This window comes from Fukomys damarensis, unplaced genomic scaffold, assembly GCF_012274545.1.
Source record: "Fukomys damarensis isolate Sample0158 unplaced genomic scaffold, DMR_v1.0_HiC HiC_scaffold_11, whole genome shotgun sequence".
NCBI lineage: Eukaryota > Metazoa > Chordata > Mammalia > Rodentia > Bathyergidae > Fukomys > Fukomys damarensis.
Window position 1 is genome coordinate 33223330 of NW_022900923.1, and position 15040 is coordinate 33238369.

At 31.7% G+C, this 15040-nt stretch overlaps 1 protein-coding gene across 1 annotated transcript in view; it reads left to right on the top strand.

The window, feature by feature from the left end:
• Positions 1-252: 252 nt before the first annotated feature.
• The window catches only part of Rgs21 (regulator of G protein signaling 21), a 19807-nt gene continuing 5019 nt past the window's right edge, over positions 253-15040 (top strand). The window contains exons 1-3 of the mRNA XM_010608759.1: positions 253-263; positions 4429-4505; positions 8375-8541. Coding sequence (XP_010607061.1) covers positions 253-263; positions 4429-4505; positions 8375-8541 — 255 coding nt within the window. The remainder of the gene's footprint in view (positions 264-4428; positions 4506-8374; positions 8542-15040) is intronic.

A 15040-nucleotide genomic window follows, 5' to 3' on the forward strand; every position in this document is an offset into this window, starting at 1 on the left:
TTATACCAAACTCACACAAATATCACATTTATTCAAACATTTATTTAAGTTTAAGTGTTTTGACCAGTGAAAAGTTAACAAGATGAAAAAAGCTGAGAGCAGCATGATTTAAAGAATGCCAATTTGTAACTCAGGGGATAGGTATTTGCATACTAATTGTAATGTTCCTGCTGTCACATTACCTTCAGCCTGAAGATCAGTCAGAAAGAGAAATTCGCCATCATCTGTGACAGTCAGACAGTGGAGCGAAAAATGCCAGTGAAGTGAGTTGCGGTTTAAAGCTATTTTTATCTCAGAAGATGTACAAATGATACACTTGAGTCATTACTCTAGATGTTTTGTTTCCTTCATGTATGATAAATATGTTAATTGTTGTCTTTTCTCCTGATTTTTTTCTCTTCTGTTGATTTCTGCTTCTTTTCTAAAATATGTCAACAATTTGTGGATTATTTTTGCAGAAAATTCTTTGCTACAGAAAGAAAGGTTATAAAATGGAAAAAGACCACTGCCTTCTCTTTTTAATATTGTTTTAAAAATTATGAAATGAATTGGAAAACTAAGATATAAATGATCCCTGCAAAAATTAGTTATTATTATGATGATACTTATTAAGAAACTTTTTGTATGGATATTAAGTTCTAGGAAGCAGCTGTCACTTCCTTGGGCACATGGACTCCTTGCTTGAATTTTCCATTCTCAAGCACATTGCTAATTGAGTGTGAAGAGCTAAGTTGTTGGAGTCCACATTTTTTAATGCAATACAACTGGTTCTAGCTGGCACAATTAGCAAGATAACTGGTAGCTTTCACACAGTTCCCATCTGGCCTGGCTCTTCTCCGGACATATAATATGGGTACTGCTGGCCTTGATAGCATGTGTTTAATGAAGAAAACAGAAAGGAAATCAGCCAAAACCCCATGAAATACTAAGCACAATTTTTGCAGATACAGAGTAATTTTCATAGCAAACCATACACAAAAAGTTGTTCTTATTATGCATCAGAATTTTACAAGAAGCACATACACACATACCAAAAAAAATGAGAAGAGCCAGAAAAACATGTTAATGTTATAACTAAAGTCCAAATTAAAAAGAAAAAAATTAAATGGTAGTTGTCCATAAATACTTTCTGTAGATACGGTAATGACACTTTGTTCATTATTTAAAGTAACACTTATCAAGAAAAATTAACCAAGACTGTACAGTTTGATACCAGCCACTTTCTTTATTTTCCACATTTTTATACAAGTTTTCTTTCTTGATATTTCTACAGTTGCATTTTTAAAACACAAAACTGTATTTCCCATTCATATCCAATCTAAGAAATGTTCTATATTTGTTTGAAAAATACCATATGAGTTTTAAGGATGTCTATGTCTTTTACACTGGGTAGCCAAATACTACAACTACTATATACATCAAATATTTGTGTACAGTGTGACAAAACTCCACTGTAGGAAAATCGTTTTAAAGGTATTTATTATACATGTGAACTGACTTATTCATCTTAGAAAAAAGTATGAAAATAATTAACATTATAGCTGACACATTTGAGTTGGGATTCTATCTCTACCCACCACTGTCTGTAGGCTATTTTACCAGTTAGTAGCATCTCTGAAAATTTCTATTCATTAGTAACATGGGAATAAAGTACACTATTATTTTCAGGATTAAATGAAGTAAAATCTGTGACATGCTTAGCACAATACAATATATGCTGCAAGTATTAAATACATTCCTTGTATTTATTGCTATGACACATATTATCAGTTTGTTCAGAGATTATTTTTCCACAGAATTACTAATATATAAGGACTTGAAATTTTTAAAAATTTAAATGGTAACAAATATTTTCTTAAAATATGTGCATGTCACCTAACTTCTGAGAAATAAATACTGCATTACCATCATATATTCAAAACTGAAACTGCTGTGCCAGAGGGAGATTAGAAAGCACTAAGTCATGTTCATTCCGGGCATTATCACTTGCCTGCAGGAGTATTCCTCCAGAGAACTTAAGCAACTTGTTCCATTTATAGCAACATGAGAAATTTGAGGGCCATAATTAACAGTAGAATATCCTAGGGGCACTAATTCTATTGTCTATAATACTCCATATATATATATATATAGTATTTATTATACCTCAGTAATTCAAAATAATAATTTTTATTTTGTCCTTGATTCCGTGCCATTTCCAAGATTTGTTACCTTCTTTCCAGTTTTACTGTTTTCCTACATTAATGAAGACAATAAGAATGGCTATTTATTTTCACATTCCTACAAAGACTTCTTTATACCCCAAAAGGTCTTCAAGGAATATTCTTCTTGAATTTAGCTTTATGGAAACCTGGCCCTTCCTAAAGGCCATGCCTTGCCCTAATGCCTTCTCGACTGACTGTTGTCCATTCTCTCCCATCTGCAAACCTCAATGTTTGGAGTGAGATCCATAGAGCTCTATTGCTCACTAAAGATAACCATCATTTCTTCTTCTAGTTCACCCAAAGCATTCTAGCTCTTTGAAGCTTATACAATTTAGCCAGCCCTTTAAATAATCTTTTTATCACTGTAATCTATCAGCACATCTTCAAAGTCATTGCCTCTCTTCCAGTGAGGATTTAAGACCTACCATTTAGTGTTTGGTCATCCATTTTTTATTATGTTCCATAACAATTTTCTGGATCAGATACTGTTCTTAACACTAGAAAATAACATTAATTCCTGACATCTGAGAAATTATATATTTAGGGAGAAATATGAGCATCCTTCAAGTAAAGTGGCTAGATTCCATTTCTTAGTGTTCATAGAATGGCTGCTCCTCATTCAAAATGGATGCATGGTGTAGCCAGGCTCCTCTCTTCCCTATACATTAGCATACATTCCACAGGTACTGAGGTGCTTTTGATTTGAATACCTGCTAACAACCAAATTTCAGTCTGCAAATATGGTCATTTCAAATGATCACATGATAAAATTTCTAAAAAGCTTAACATTTGAAGCCTATAAAATATGGTGTACACTTTTTTAAGTAACAGCTTCCACAGTGCACAAAACCTTTTCAATGCAAAATTAAATCTAGGACTTAGTTTCACCCTCCTCTTATGAAAGACAGAGAATGAATAATCTAAATTGCTTAAACTGTCCATTTCGATGAACAGCTACTATTTCAAAATGGTTTTCTAGATGATCTTGTGTCTTCGCATCTTAGTAAGCTAAGGGAGAAAGGAAAGTCAATAGTCCATAACTGGGAAAGGAAATTTGAGATAAGATGTGTCAGTATTGAAGAATAGCAAAATAAATTTTCAGCCACACAGTTCTCCTATGTGTCCTTTCATTACTATCTGAAAATACTGTACAACAAATATTGCAACAGAATAGAGTTGCCCTAATAAAAGTTATAAGAACTGCAGCAAATTATAAGGACTAAGTATAGGAATCACCACATGCCACCGTATCTAAATGATCACTTTGATGCACAATTATAAAATGTTATAAGGATGACTACATCTGAGATGATTTCTGCTTCATTACTAATCATTTTATTATCATTTCTATATAAATTTTAAATTGACCAATCCTTTCAAAAACTACATTTTTGTACATGATGACTACATAATCCATTTTTTTCTGAACAGCTAATGCTTTGTGTGGATTGAGGCTTATTGCATTGAGATTTTTGTTTACTAAGAGGAATAATGTATGATATATTTGTATTTCAAAAAGTTTATATCTAAACCTAATTTATTATTTCTACATATATTCCCCAAAGTGTACCTTCTTTGGAAGACTTAAGTCTATAAATTCTTTGATTGTTTTGGAAGGAGATATAACCATCCTGTTTTAAATAAATCAGTCTAGAATTAAAGTAAACCAGTCTAAAGTATAATAAAGCCTGATTCAAAGTTGCATGAATATTCCCTGAAGTGCTGTTATTAAACATTTTCAAGATCGTCACATGTTGGAAACCCTTAAAACTTTTTGAACTTCCTTTAGATGGATAATTATAAAATGGGTAGCTTTGTGTGCTGTAAGAAATTACACGTAGTGCATTATTCACCACTGCTAGCGGAACTTTTCAGGGAGAGATCAGAGTAATGCTGAGTAAATTAATAAAAATATATTCTTGGTCAAAAAGAAATTCATTCAATAAAACAAATATCTATTTTGTGTCTTTATTAGAACTGGGTAATTTGCAAATACTATCAACACTGTTGGCTACATTAATAAATAATTTGCTTATGTCAGATTATATCCCCCTTCATTTTGCTGTAGTTGCCCACTGTGGAAAATATATATAATTTATAGATATTTTGCTGTTTGGTCAATGACTTAAAACTCAATAAAATGATATATTTCAAAAAAACATGTAATTTAAGTATTACTATAAGTTATAAATGAAAAAGATCACAATGCTATTGTCAAGGGTAGATGTTGTTTCTACAGGTCACCAACCACAGAAGCAACAGCATGGTCTGAAAATATGGACACACTTTTAGCCAATCAAGGTAAGATCCAACTAATAATAGACTTAAAATATAGTAATTGTTCATTAAATTCTGAAAATGGAAAGCATAATTGTGAGTTTGATCACTATCTGTAGCATAAAACTCCTAAAAAACATGTTAATTTAAAGGGTAATAAATGGAATTATCTTGGGCTTCAAATTAGTTTATAAAAGCTCCACGCATTACAATGCTAATATATCTTGATTCATGAACACTTCTGTTTGCAAAAAATTCAGTTCACAAACAAAAGTTCTTGGCAAAATTTTGCTTCTGTTCATAAACTCCACATCGGAGAACAAACAGAACTACGACCAACTTGCCCACACAAACACAAACACAGCCATCTTCCCCAAAATCGTGAAATAAATTAAGTTCATAAACTGAGGTACCACTATGAAAGAAAAATTCCATATAGCAGTGAGAAATTTCCACTTGTGTTAACTTCACTATTACATGATATGTTATAATAATTGCTTTGCTTGGTACAAACTGAAAGAAATATATGTGGAAACAAAGTCTTTGCAAATAGGAAAGGGTGAAGGGGATGAAGAGAGGGCATGGGAATGGAAAAAACATAAAACCAAGATACACCATGTAAAGGTACAAGATCCCAATGATGACTGTAACTGTATTGTTTACCTTAAATGTACCAATTAACTTAATGGAAAAAAAATAAATACATCACTCATTTTATAGGCCCTGAAAGCTAAAATGAGTTTCATAAAGTATGTATTTCAACTGAATTATTCTCATCCTTAGTGAAAACAAAAATGTATTTGAATGCAAATGTATGTATATTAATACGTTTATGTTTGAATATGTATTTTATTAAGATGGTTCAATAAAATAATTTTGCCATTATAAATAAAATGTCCTAGTTATTGATAGTCCCGTGCAAAATAGTCAAAAAGATATCTACAACTTTTCTGCTTGTATTATAAATAATCTGCTTTGTGGTATTCATCTCATACCAGGAAGGAGAAATGACACTATGGAATATAAGGAATATTTTTAATGCAGTATTGTTCATACTAATCAAAATAATCCAGTTTTAATTAATAAAGTAAAAAATTATCAAACAAGTGCTAGATATGATAAAGCTGAATGAAGTCTTCACAGCTGTTTATTCTTATATATATTAGATTAAATTAGATGAATTAAGATATTCTGGATTTATTGCTTAAGTGATTAATGCTTAAGTGTTAATATAAAGTAATCCATATAACTTTGAGAGTCCAACTAAAGACATATGTTAAAGATGCTAGGAATGTGAAAATGCATTTTTGTAAGTTGTGAATGAAAACTGTAGGCTTCTTTTTTCCTTATGTGTGTAATCAATCGGACAGATCAGTTTGCTAAGAGCCATGTCAAAGTACCGCTGTGAGACATTACCTGGCAGGCTTTGGAACAGAAGAGTTCTGTACAATAGAACCAGAATACAGAGGCAAGGAGGTCCTTGAGAGGAAGACAGATACTTCTATCTGCCTGCCTCCTAGGATTTTATATTTAATATTCAGATAAAATAATAGTTATAGATTCAGGCAAACAACTGTTTGGTTTGGCTTTTATAATACCAAAGAAAGTTTAGTAGCATCCATGACTTCTAATTAATAAAATATTATGTCCAAGACAGAGATAACTAGACTCAATTTTTGTGCTAAACCAAATGATGAAAAGGATACAGTGTAAGCTAAGAGTAGCCTTTTCTTAAAATTGGAGAGCAGGGGAAAATAATATTTTCTTGATCTCTAACTTCCCATCTCCCTGGGATATATTTGGATAATCCTCACAGGATGAAAGCTTCAGATTCCTTAATGATACAGGATCTCCAGGCATGAATATTATTAAGGTTTACTTTATCCTTTCCATAAAATAACTTCTAGAATAGATTATATTTAAACCTCTCAAATGCATCATTGTTTGGACCACATTCAGGGAAAATTTTAATTGTGTAACTAAGAGGATTTTTATAACCTAAATTTGTGTCATAGACACTTCTTGGATGTATTTTTAAATGCAAGAAATGTGCAGTTAATTGAATTTTTATATAATGCTCACTTATTAATAACATCCTCAATCTCCAATATTTTACTGACAATTTTAATTGGTCGCCAAAACTTTTTGCAATGACTTGTTATATCAACATTATTTCAAGCAATAAATACATTAAACTATTTTTAATACAGTGTTTTGAGATATTTTAATCTTGCTCCATAAAATCATTTTCTATTTTCTTTTTTTGGTCCATCATCTTTTGGTCCATCATCTGCAGCAACTTATAAAAAACTGACTTAGGGCTCTGTTTATTGACCTCTGTGTTTTCTTTTTCAATGGTCAATTTTTCCTGTCCCCTGATTCTCCAAAAATAAGTTCCACTAAGTGGGAATTTAAAGGATTAACACACACTCTCTCTCTCTCTCTCTCTCTCTCTCTCAGAGCATTCAGGGAGGAAATGCTTTAAGCACATGCAAAGGGGCATGTTGGGCAGGTGGTGGAGAAAACCACTAACATTTTGAAAGGCAAATTTCTCTCAGTAGCAGCAGCTCTAATGTACTTTGTCCTCCACAGTGATATACTCTGCAGCCTCACACATATCAGATTTTGCTATCAGAAGAATCAGAGTATAAAACCTTAACACACTGGCTTTGTCTAGTCAACAGGGGATCTGAATATGATCTCTCTACCTCTAACTAGAAGCCCACTCTTAACGATACTCAACCCTAAAATATTTAGCAGGAATTACCTAGTCAAATCAGCTCTGGGTATACTAAAGAGGAATACTGAAGGATACATTTGACGGGTACAGCAGAAAACAGTCTAAAGAAATGTTCAAAAACTTAAATATCTATAGAAGTAAATGATGATGCACACTTGGGGAAAGAAGAAGTGAGGCAAATAGGAATCACAGCCTAAATGCAGTTAGTAATTTTTAAAAAAATATATACCAGTTAAACTCTGATTGTAGTTACTATTTGAAAATATATATTTTATATTAATATATTATAATATATAATATATATACATATTATTATATAATCCTGATTAATTTTAACACATATATTATATTAGCATATGATATATGCATATATGTATAAATTAAATTGCAAGTCAGTGGGCTCCTTTGCAGTCATTCGTCTAAAGTTGCCAGGGAAATATGTGCTCAGGAGAAGAACCAAAAATGAGGAAAACACTCTGCACTGGTACGGTGAAGGAGAACAGAAGTCATCAGTGTTTTATGTAAAGTAACATTGCCTCGCAGAATTAAAGTCATCTATCACCAAATAAAGAGGTGAAGAAGAAGCATTCACTCCAAATTCTTGCCATGTACTTTCCTGGTTTAAAATCTTATTTGTTCAATATATTTACCCCAAACTAACAAAGGCTAGCATGAACTCTTTTGCTTTAAGCCCAGACCTATAGTTTAATCATTTCATATTAAATTATGTTTCCTTAGGAACTCATAGCCACAAAGATATTCTTACACTGAAGATAGTATAATATTATCAATTTGACTCAAACTTAGTGCAATACATCTAAAAACGAGGACTTTTAAAGCATGGGATTTCCTGACCATCAAGAAGATTTTCTCCTGAACATGACTCTCTGACTTTTCAGATCCAGAAAATAAATGTATAGTTTTTCCTTGTTAATGGAGTTAATTTAAGAAATAGATATATTTTGTTTATTATTACTGAACATATGGTTTACTAAAGTTAAAAGGTAAAACACAAAGGCTATATTAGGGAACATAATAAATATTTACTACTGGATATTCAATAAATGCTCGTATTTTGTAATGTACGCATTATTTGGTCATATTACCACTCCAAAAGATTATTATTCAAAAGTGTTTCTTAAATATTTTATAGCTGGTCTTGATGCTTTTCGAACATTTCTAAAATCAGAATTCAGTGAAGAAAATGTCGAGTTCTGGCTTGCCTGTGAAGACTTCAAGAAAACAGAAAGTACAGAAAAAATTGCTTCAAAAGCAAGGATGATTTATTCTGAATTCATTGTAGCTGATGCCCCTAAAGAGGTGAGTGAAAATACTCCAGGATAGAGAAGCCTCCTTCCCCAACAACAGAGTAGTTAAATCCATCTAAAGGCTATTCACGCCATCACCATGGATCCAGATAAAACATGTCACTGGATTCCAATAGACGTTCCTTAACGTAGTCCTATGTCTTTCACTGACTCAGAAAATATTTTTCAACAGCTACTATACACATGTTAGATATGACCAATAGTTCTATGTTTGCTGTACATACTTAAACTCTGGAAAACTAGTGTCTAATATATCAAATTAAACAGTGCTAATGTCAGCCTGACAAAAATCCTATTGAAAATGATATTGGGTTGTTGATGCCATTTCTTTTTGTTTCCTTTTATAAATCATGGAAGGTCAATGTGCTATAGCATTCTTGAATATTCTTAAAAATTTCTGCATGAAAAGAAAAATCACCAACAAATCAAAAGTATAAATTTTCCATTTCTAATATCTTAGAAGTCTACTTTTATAAGATGAAATAATGTTTTGCTTCCTGAAAGGAGTGGGTAATTTACCTTCATTTATTTAATGGTGAAAAACATGAAGTAAACGTGAAAGCATTATATTACGTGATCAGAACCCACCACTCATGCTTCTTAAAAAGTCAGGAAAATAGAAATGGCCTTAGCAAGAAATCTGGGATGACTCTGATAATATCCCCCAAAGGTATTTGATGTGTAGAACATCTCATTTATATTTGAGTTATTTTCCAGAGCCAGTACAATGATCAAACATCTCATATCTTTTCATTTTAACTGCAGATTTAAGCAATTTATATTTTAAAACTGTGTTAGGCCCCTTGCCAATATATCATTTAAGCAGAGATTTAATGCATGAGTAGCAGGAAAACAGGAAGTAAAGTTAAATTGTGGATACCACACAAAAATTCCAAGTATTATCTGTCTCTCCTAAAAAAAAAAATCAAATAATCAGTACCCTTATAGGTGACAGTTACTATATTTTCCAACCACACTTAGAATTCATAGTATAAGGAGGATGTTTGTATTTATGAGGACAAAAGCTGGACTATCTGCAAGCACATTCATAAAATATAGAATGTAAAATGTAGAATCACCGTATCAGTAGTGCAAGTTTTAGATGGACATTAATAACTGTAGTATCTATTAGTCTGGTAGAGCATTAACATAAATAGTGAAGTTTGGCCTGGAATTCACAGAAGGAAAAAAGAACTTTAACACCTGTGAAATTATTTTAATATTCATTTCCAAGTTGCCATCTAAAAAATCAATAAATAATTCTGGACAATTGAAAATGTACTAAGATTTGTCAAAATGATTAATGTACTATTCCATACAAAACTTTCAAAACAATCCTAAAGTTATCCCATTTATTCTGATACTATGCTGAAAGTCAGGTTTTTTTATTAATCCACCAAATTAACAGTGTTTTTACGGATAGTGTTATCAAATATTGTGTATGAAATAGCTTCAAATAAAAAATGCAGTTTGTTAATCATAGCTGCATTCAAAATTACATGGCAAATTGTTGATTTTGACACAATAGTTTTATTTTTTCCATTAAGTTTATTGGTACATTTAAGGTAAACAATACAATTCCATTCATCATTGGGATCTCATACTTTTACATGATGTGTCTTGGTTCTTATTTTTTTCCCCATACCCCTGCCCTCCCTTCATCTCCTCCACCCTTCCCTATTTACAAAACCTTTGTTTCTAAGATTTTCCCATTTCTCGTATTTTTTCTTTTCCCTTTTCTCCTTTCCCTCCTTTCCTTTCCTCTACCCCTCCCACTTCCCCTAATACTTTAGACACTTTTTTCCTATTTTATAGTATCAATTATACATTTTATCCTATTTACACTTGTAGTTTTTCACACCAGAGACACAATAGTTTTATTTCCTTATACTTTAAGATATAAAAGTTTTACAACTCTTTTTATAGTTTACCTAATTCATTTTAACTAAATAAGATATCATTAAATTATGGCTGTTGTTCACATTGTAAATTATATTTTCCTCTTGAAATATCTTTAAAAGTTTGTTGTTATCCATGATAAAATTAACTGGAAACAAAGTGTATACACATATAGATAATCATTCTCTTTCCTATGCTTTACATTATTTTCAATTCAAATTATCAAATGGAACTTACCTATTACATTTTATACCAGTAGCAATCTTCAATTATTTTGCACAATCTCTAAGTTGTATATTAAATATAATATAGCTGTTTATATTTTTATTGATTAAGCTGATTTCTGAGTATCTGTCCCCATAGTAAAGGTACAAAGACAAAGAGACTGATATGCTGTACTATCAAACAAAAATGTACAATAGACTATATGATGACGAAGCCATGTTTAAAGTTCATTACTGGCACAGAGGAAAAGTGACTAAGTCTACCTGAGAGTAAAAAGATAGATTTGCAGAATGGTTCACTCATTGAAAAGGAAGCCCAGAAAAATTATTGCATTTCTTATGTTTTTATCAAGAGCAAATAAAGAAAGACTATTTCAGATTGATAGTAGATTGCTCTAATACAGGGGTACAAATCTGCCTAGTATTTTCCAAAACTTGCAGGTATTTGGCATAGCAGAAAGCAAGAAGTTTGAGGGTTTCTAGACTTTGGTTCAAATTCTGACCCTTCACTTGTGTAATCGTGTGTTGAGCTATTTTGTCTCCCTCTCCCTCGCCTAAAAAAAGCATAATAGTACATTTACATAGAACAGATGAGAATGCTAAAAATATAGTGTGTTAGGGGTTTTTATCATTAAAGCGGTTTTTAAGAAATTTTAATCCTATTGTCTTTAGACAAGTCCCTATATGTGCCATTGAAATTTATATGACTGAAAACAACGATTAGCTAACTTCTATAAACATTTGAAGACAAGAAACATTAGAAGAATTGATAATAATGTAAACATGAACATACATTATAAAATCATGTTGATACTCTGACACAAAGAAGGATAAATGTGAATCACTTGTAGGAATGCACCTTGAGACAATAATATTAAGTGAAACAAACTAGACGCACAAGCTTAAATATGGCAAGATTTCTCTTATATATAAAATAACTTAAAGTATAAACCACAGTATAAATAATTTCAAGAGCAAAATACAAGATAGAATATAGGAAACAGAGAACTAGGTCTTTTAAAAATGGCGAAGGGACCAAGAGATAGAGGAGGTGGGAGGCTGGGGAGGGGAAGGGAAAGTAAAGAGATTAAGACGTGTTGTATACATATGCCAACTTCCCCTCATGGACATAGGCATTATTACTAATAAAAAGTGAAATAAATAAATGAATAAGTAAATAATAAAACATGTTAATAAAATGGCAGGTTCTGATGAAGAGTAATTCATCGAGTGAACTGTACCTTGATGGATTCAGGAGAAAATACTGGGGAAAAAATGACTAAATGGCTATTAAAGAGAATATTATTAGACTAGCAATATATCTTTAAAGTGCCCCTACTTTTCACACAGTAAGAACATCAAAATTGTACAAAAAAACTTAACCTTGTACTTACTCCTCCTTACATTTGTACTACTAATTTTATATTATTTGGAAATTTTCAAGAAAATTTTATTACTTGGCTTTAAGAAAAATGTTTATCTTAGAAATTTTAAGGTAATAGTTTCATATCCACCTGAGTTATATTTTAAAATTTATAATGTATTCATGTCCTTATCTCCTTATATTGAGAATAAAATTGGTCATAAAAGGATGAGTAGGTTCATAAAGGAGAAAACTGTTTATATTGTCATTCTAGGAGATTAGAAAACACTGTTGAATCACACATACTGAACAATTTGAAAAAAATAAAAATTCTAGGAGTGAAGATACAGGTCAGTGGTAGAGTGAACCTTAACCTTACATACTCATGGTCCTGGGTTTAATCAGCAGCACCAAAGTATACATATAAATATATACCCACAATCCAGGAAATCTATATTGGTAATTCCTTTAAAAAATAGTAATGTAACATGTTTAATTCTAAAATATATTAAATATAAGGATATCACAACTCATAGAAAAAGAAATTATACAGAAGATATCTCCTTAGTGGGTCTGTAGGCACACTTTTCAAAATCTGTGTCTTACTTCTTACTCTTAAATTTAATATGATGTTGGGTATTAATATTTCATTTTCCATCCATATATCCTTGCTATGTAACTACTGTTTACCTCCTTATAAGAAAAAAATCCCTCCATGAAAGGGAAACTCAGTCTAAAGGAAAAGTAGATAATAACTACAGAAGTGTAACACTGTGCTATGCTCAACAGCCGAAAGACTCCCATAGAAAATGGTACAAAATGTTCAATAGCGTTGTGATAGAGAAATACAAGGTGAGGTTGTAGTATGCAACAGAAAAATGTAAGCCAAAGAGATCAGGAAATATGGCCCGAAAAAGGGTAGTTTTGACAATAAATTTAAGTACAGATGAAAATAAGAGAATATTAAAAATGAGAAAGAACAGGAAAACAAGAGAAAGACAAGTCAAGAAAGGGTTAATCAGAGAATACAAGAGCAGTCCAGGAGTGAAAGTTTACTACTGTGTGACAGAATATAAAGTGTACTTCTGGTTCCCAGTGATTCCTGCTTTCCTATTTATTTCATTTTTTTAAAAATGTATTTCTTTAAAAAGAAGAGAGAGATACTATATACTTATAAAGAGAGCAGAACTGAAGTAACTATAAATGATATCCACATGGTTTTTCTGCAAGGAAAACCTCATTTCATCACTACATTGCCTGACTTACGGAAGAATTATAGTCAGCCGATGTTTTCAGTGAAAAATAAACCGAGATTTAAAGGTAAAATAATGAGATATACAGGCACTGGGATTCATAGGGAGGAAGGTCCTCAGTCCAAGCTTTTACGCTTAAGGAAAATTCTTTTCCTTAGATCTATACTTGTTTTTAAGTGTGTATAACATAGCCTGGGAACCTTGATGTTTATGCTAGAGGCAGAAGTGCGCAATTACCTAGTCACATACAATCTCTTCATTTCTATAAAATGCCTTATTTCTATTCTCACATTCTTTCTAATTTATATAACTTCTTAGACTATGAGACCCAGATTCAAATATGGCATTGGAAGGAGGAAAGTGTCAGAATTTTGTTTTTAATACTCTGCAGTACCATTTGTTCTTCCAAAAGTGATTTCTGGATCTCAAGTCAAAATTTATAAGCTTGAGTGTTCTCAAACTTCCCTAAGTCCTTGAGCCATTTAGCCCTGGACTACCATGTTGAGGTTGGTAAAGAACATCAGTCTATCTGAATTCCTTCATCTGTTCCAGCATAGCTATAGCTTTGTACATCTATTTTTAGCAGTCTTCATACCTTCTGATTTTTTATGTGTCATCTTTATCATCACAGAGACTGGAGAGGCATCTGGTTTCTGTACAATTCCAAAGCTTTGGCTACTTGTCTTTTTAATCAAGGTGCATTTGAATTCTATTCCTTTCATTTGTCTTGCCCAATTTAAGGTGCTAGTACTATCACCTAAATTGTGTCATCTATTTCTGTCCCCAAAGCCAATGACAATAAATAGATACTGTCTTGTGTAAAAATACATTCCTTCTAGATGTTGCAGCTGCTATTTTCAATTTTAATAGCCACCCTTGAGAATTTATTTCAGGATATTCATTTACCTTTAATGATGCCAAAAATAAAGTTAGTGTTAGTGGTGATTAAATAGAATTAGGTAACCAAAAACATGATCATGGATGGCTTTAATCTGAAGAGCAATTTTTAAACTCTGTTGTGATGAGGTCTAAGATGCTGCCTGCTCCATTTTTGTAAGGCCTTTACTTATGCATGAAAACATCCTTTGCATAATGACAGTCTCCTGCTCCACTATACATTCTAAATGAGAAAAGGCTTTCTAATTTGAATATGGGAACACAATTGAAAATGTCTCATTCAAATTATGTAAAAATATATAAAGCACAGTTTAGGGTCACAGGAGAGCTAATAGGTACACTTGAAAATGTATTCTTCCTGCAAAATAACTTATAGAAAGTCAAAAGAATTTAAAAATACTAGTGTAGAGAAAAAGGAATTTCGCTAGCATAACTTCCAGTTAACAAAACCACAAGAGTACTAAGATATTCTGGATCATTATAATAAATTTGTTTTTAAACAAAAACCACAAACATCCTTTGGAAAGCAGTCATTTTAATGCAATGGAATGTTGTCAACGTCAGCTGTGTCAAGGCCTTTTCAAAACTGACAGGATTTAAAGGTCTCTAAACGGTGGTGATAACATCTCAGCTGTCATTTCATAAGAATTATAATCTTGTGTCTTGTTTTCTGAGATTGGCACTGTAGTGATCTCAGATATTTAAGATAATTCATAACCTTTTTAAAAAAAGCAAATAAAATATTATGTTTCTCAAAGTCCTTGAAACTAATGCGTATCACTATAAACAAAAGACAAGTAACTATTTACATATACATATATATATATATATATATATATGTATATATATATATAT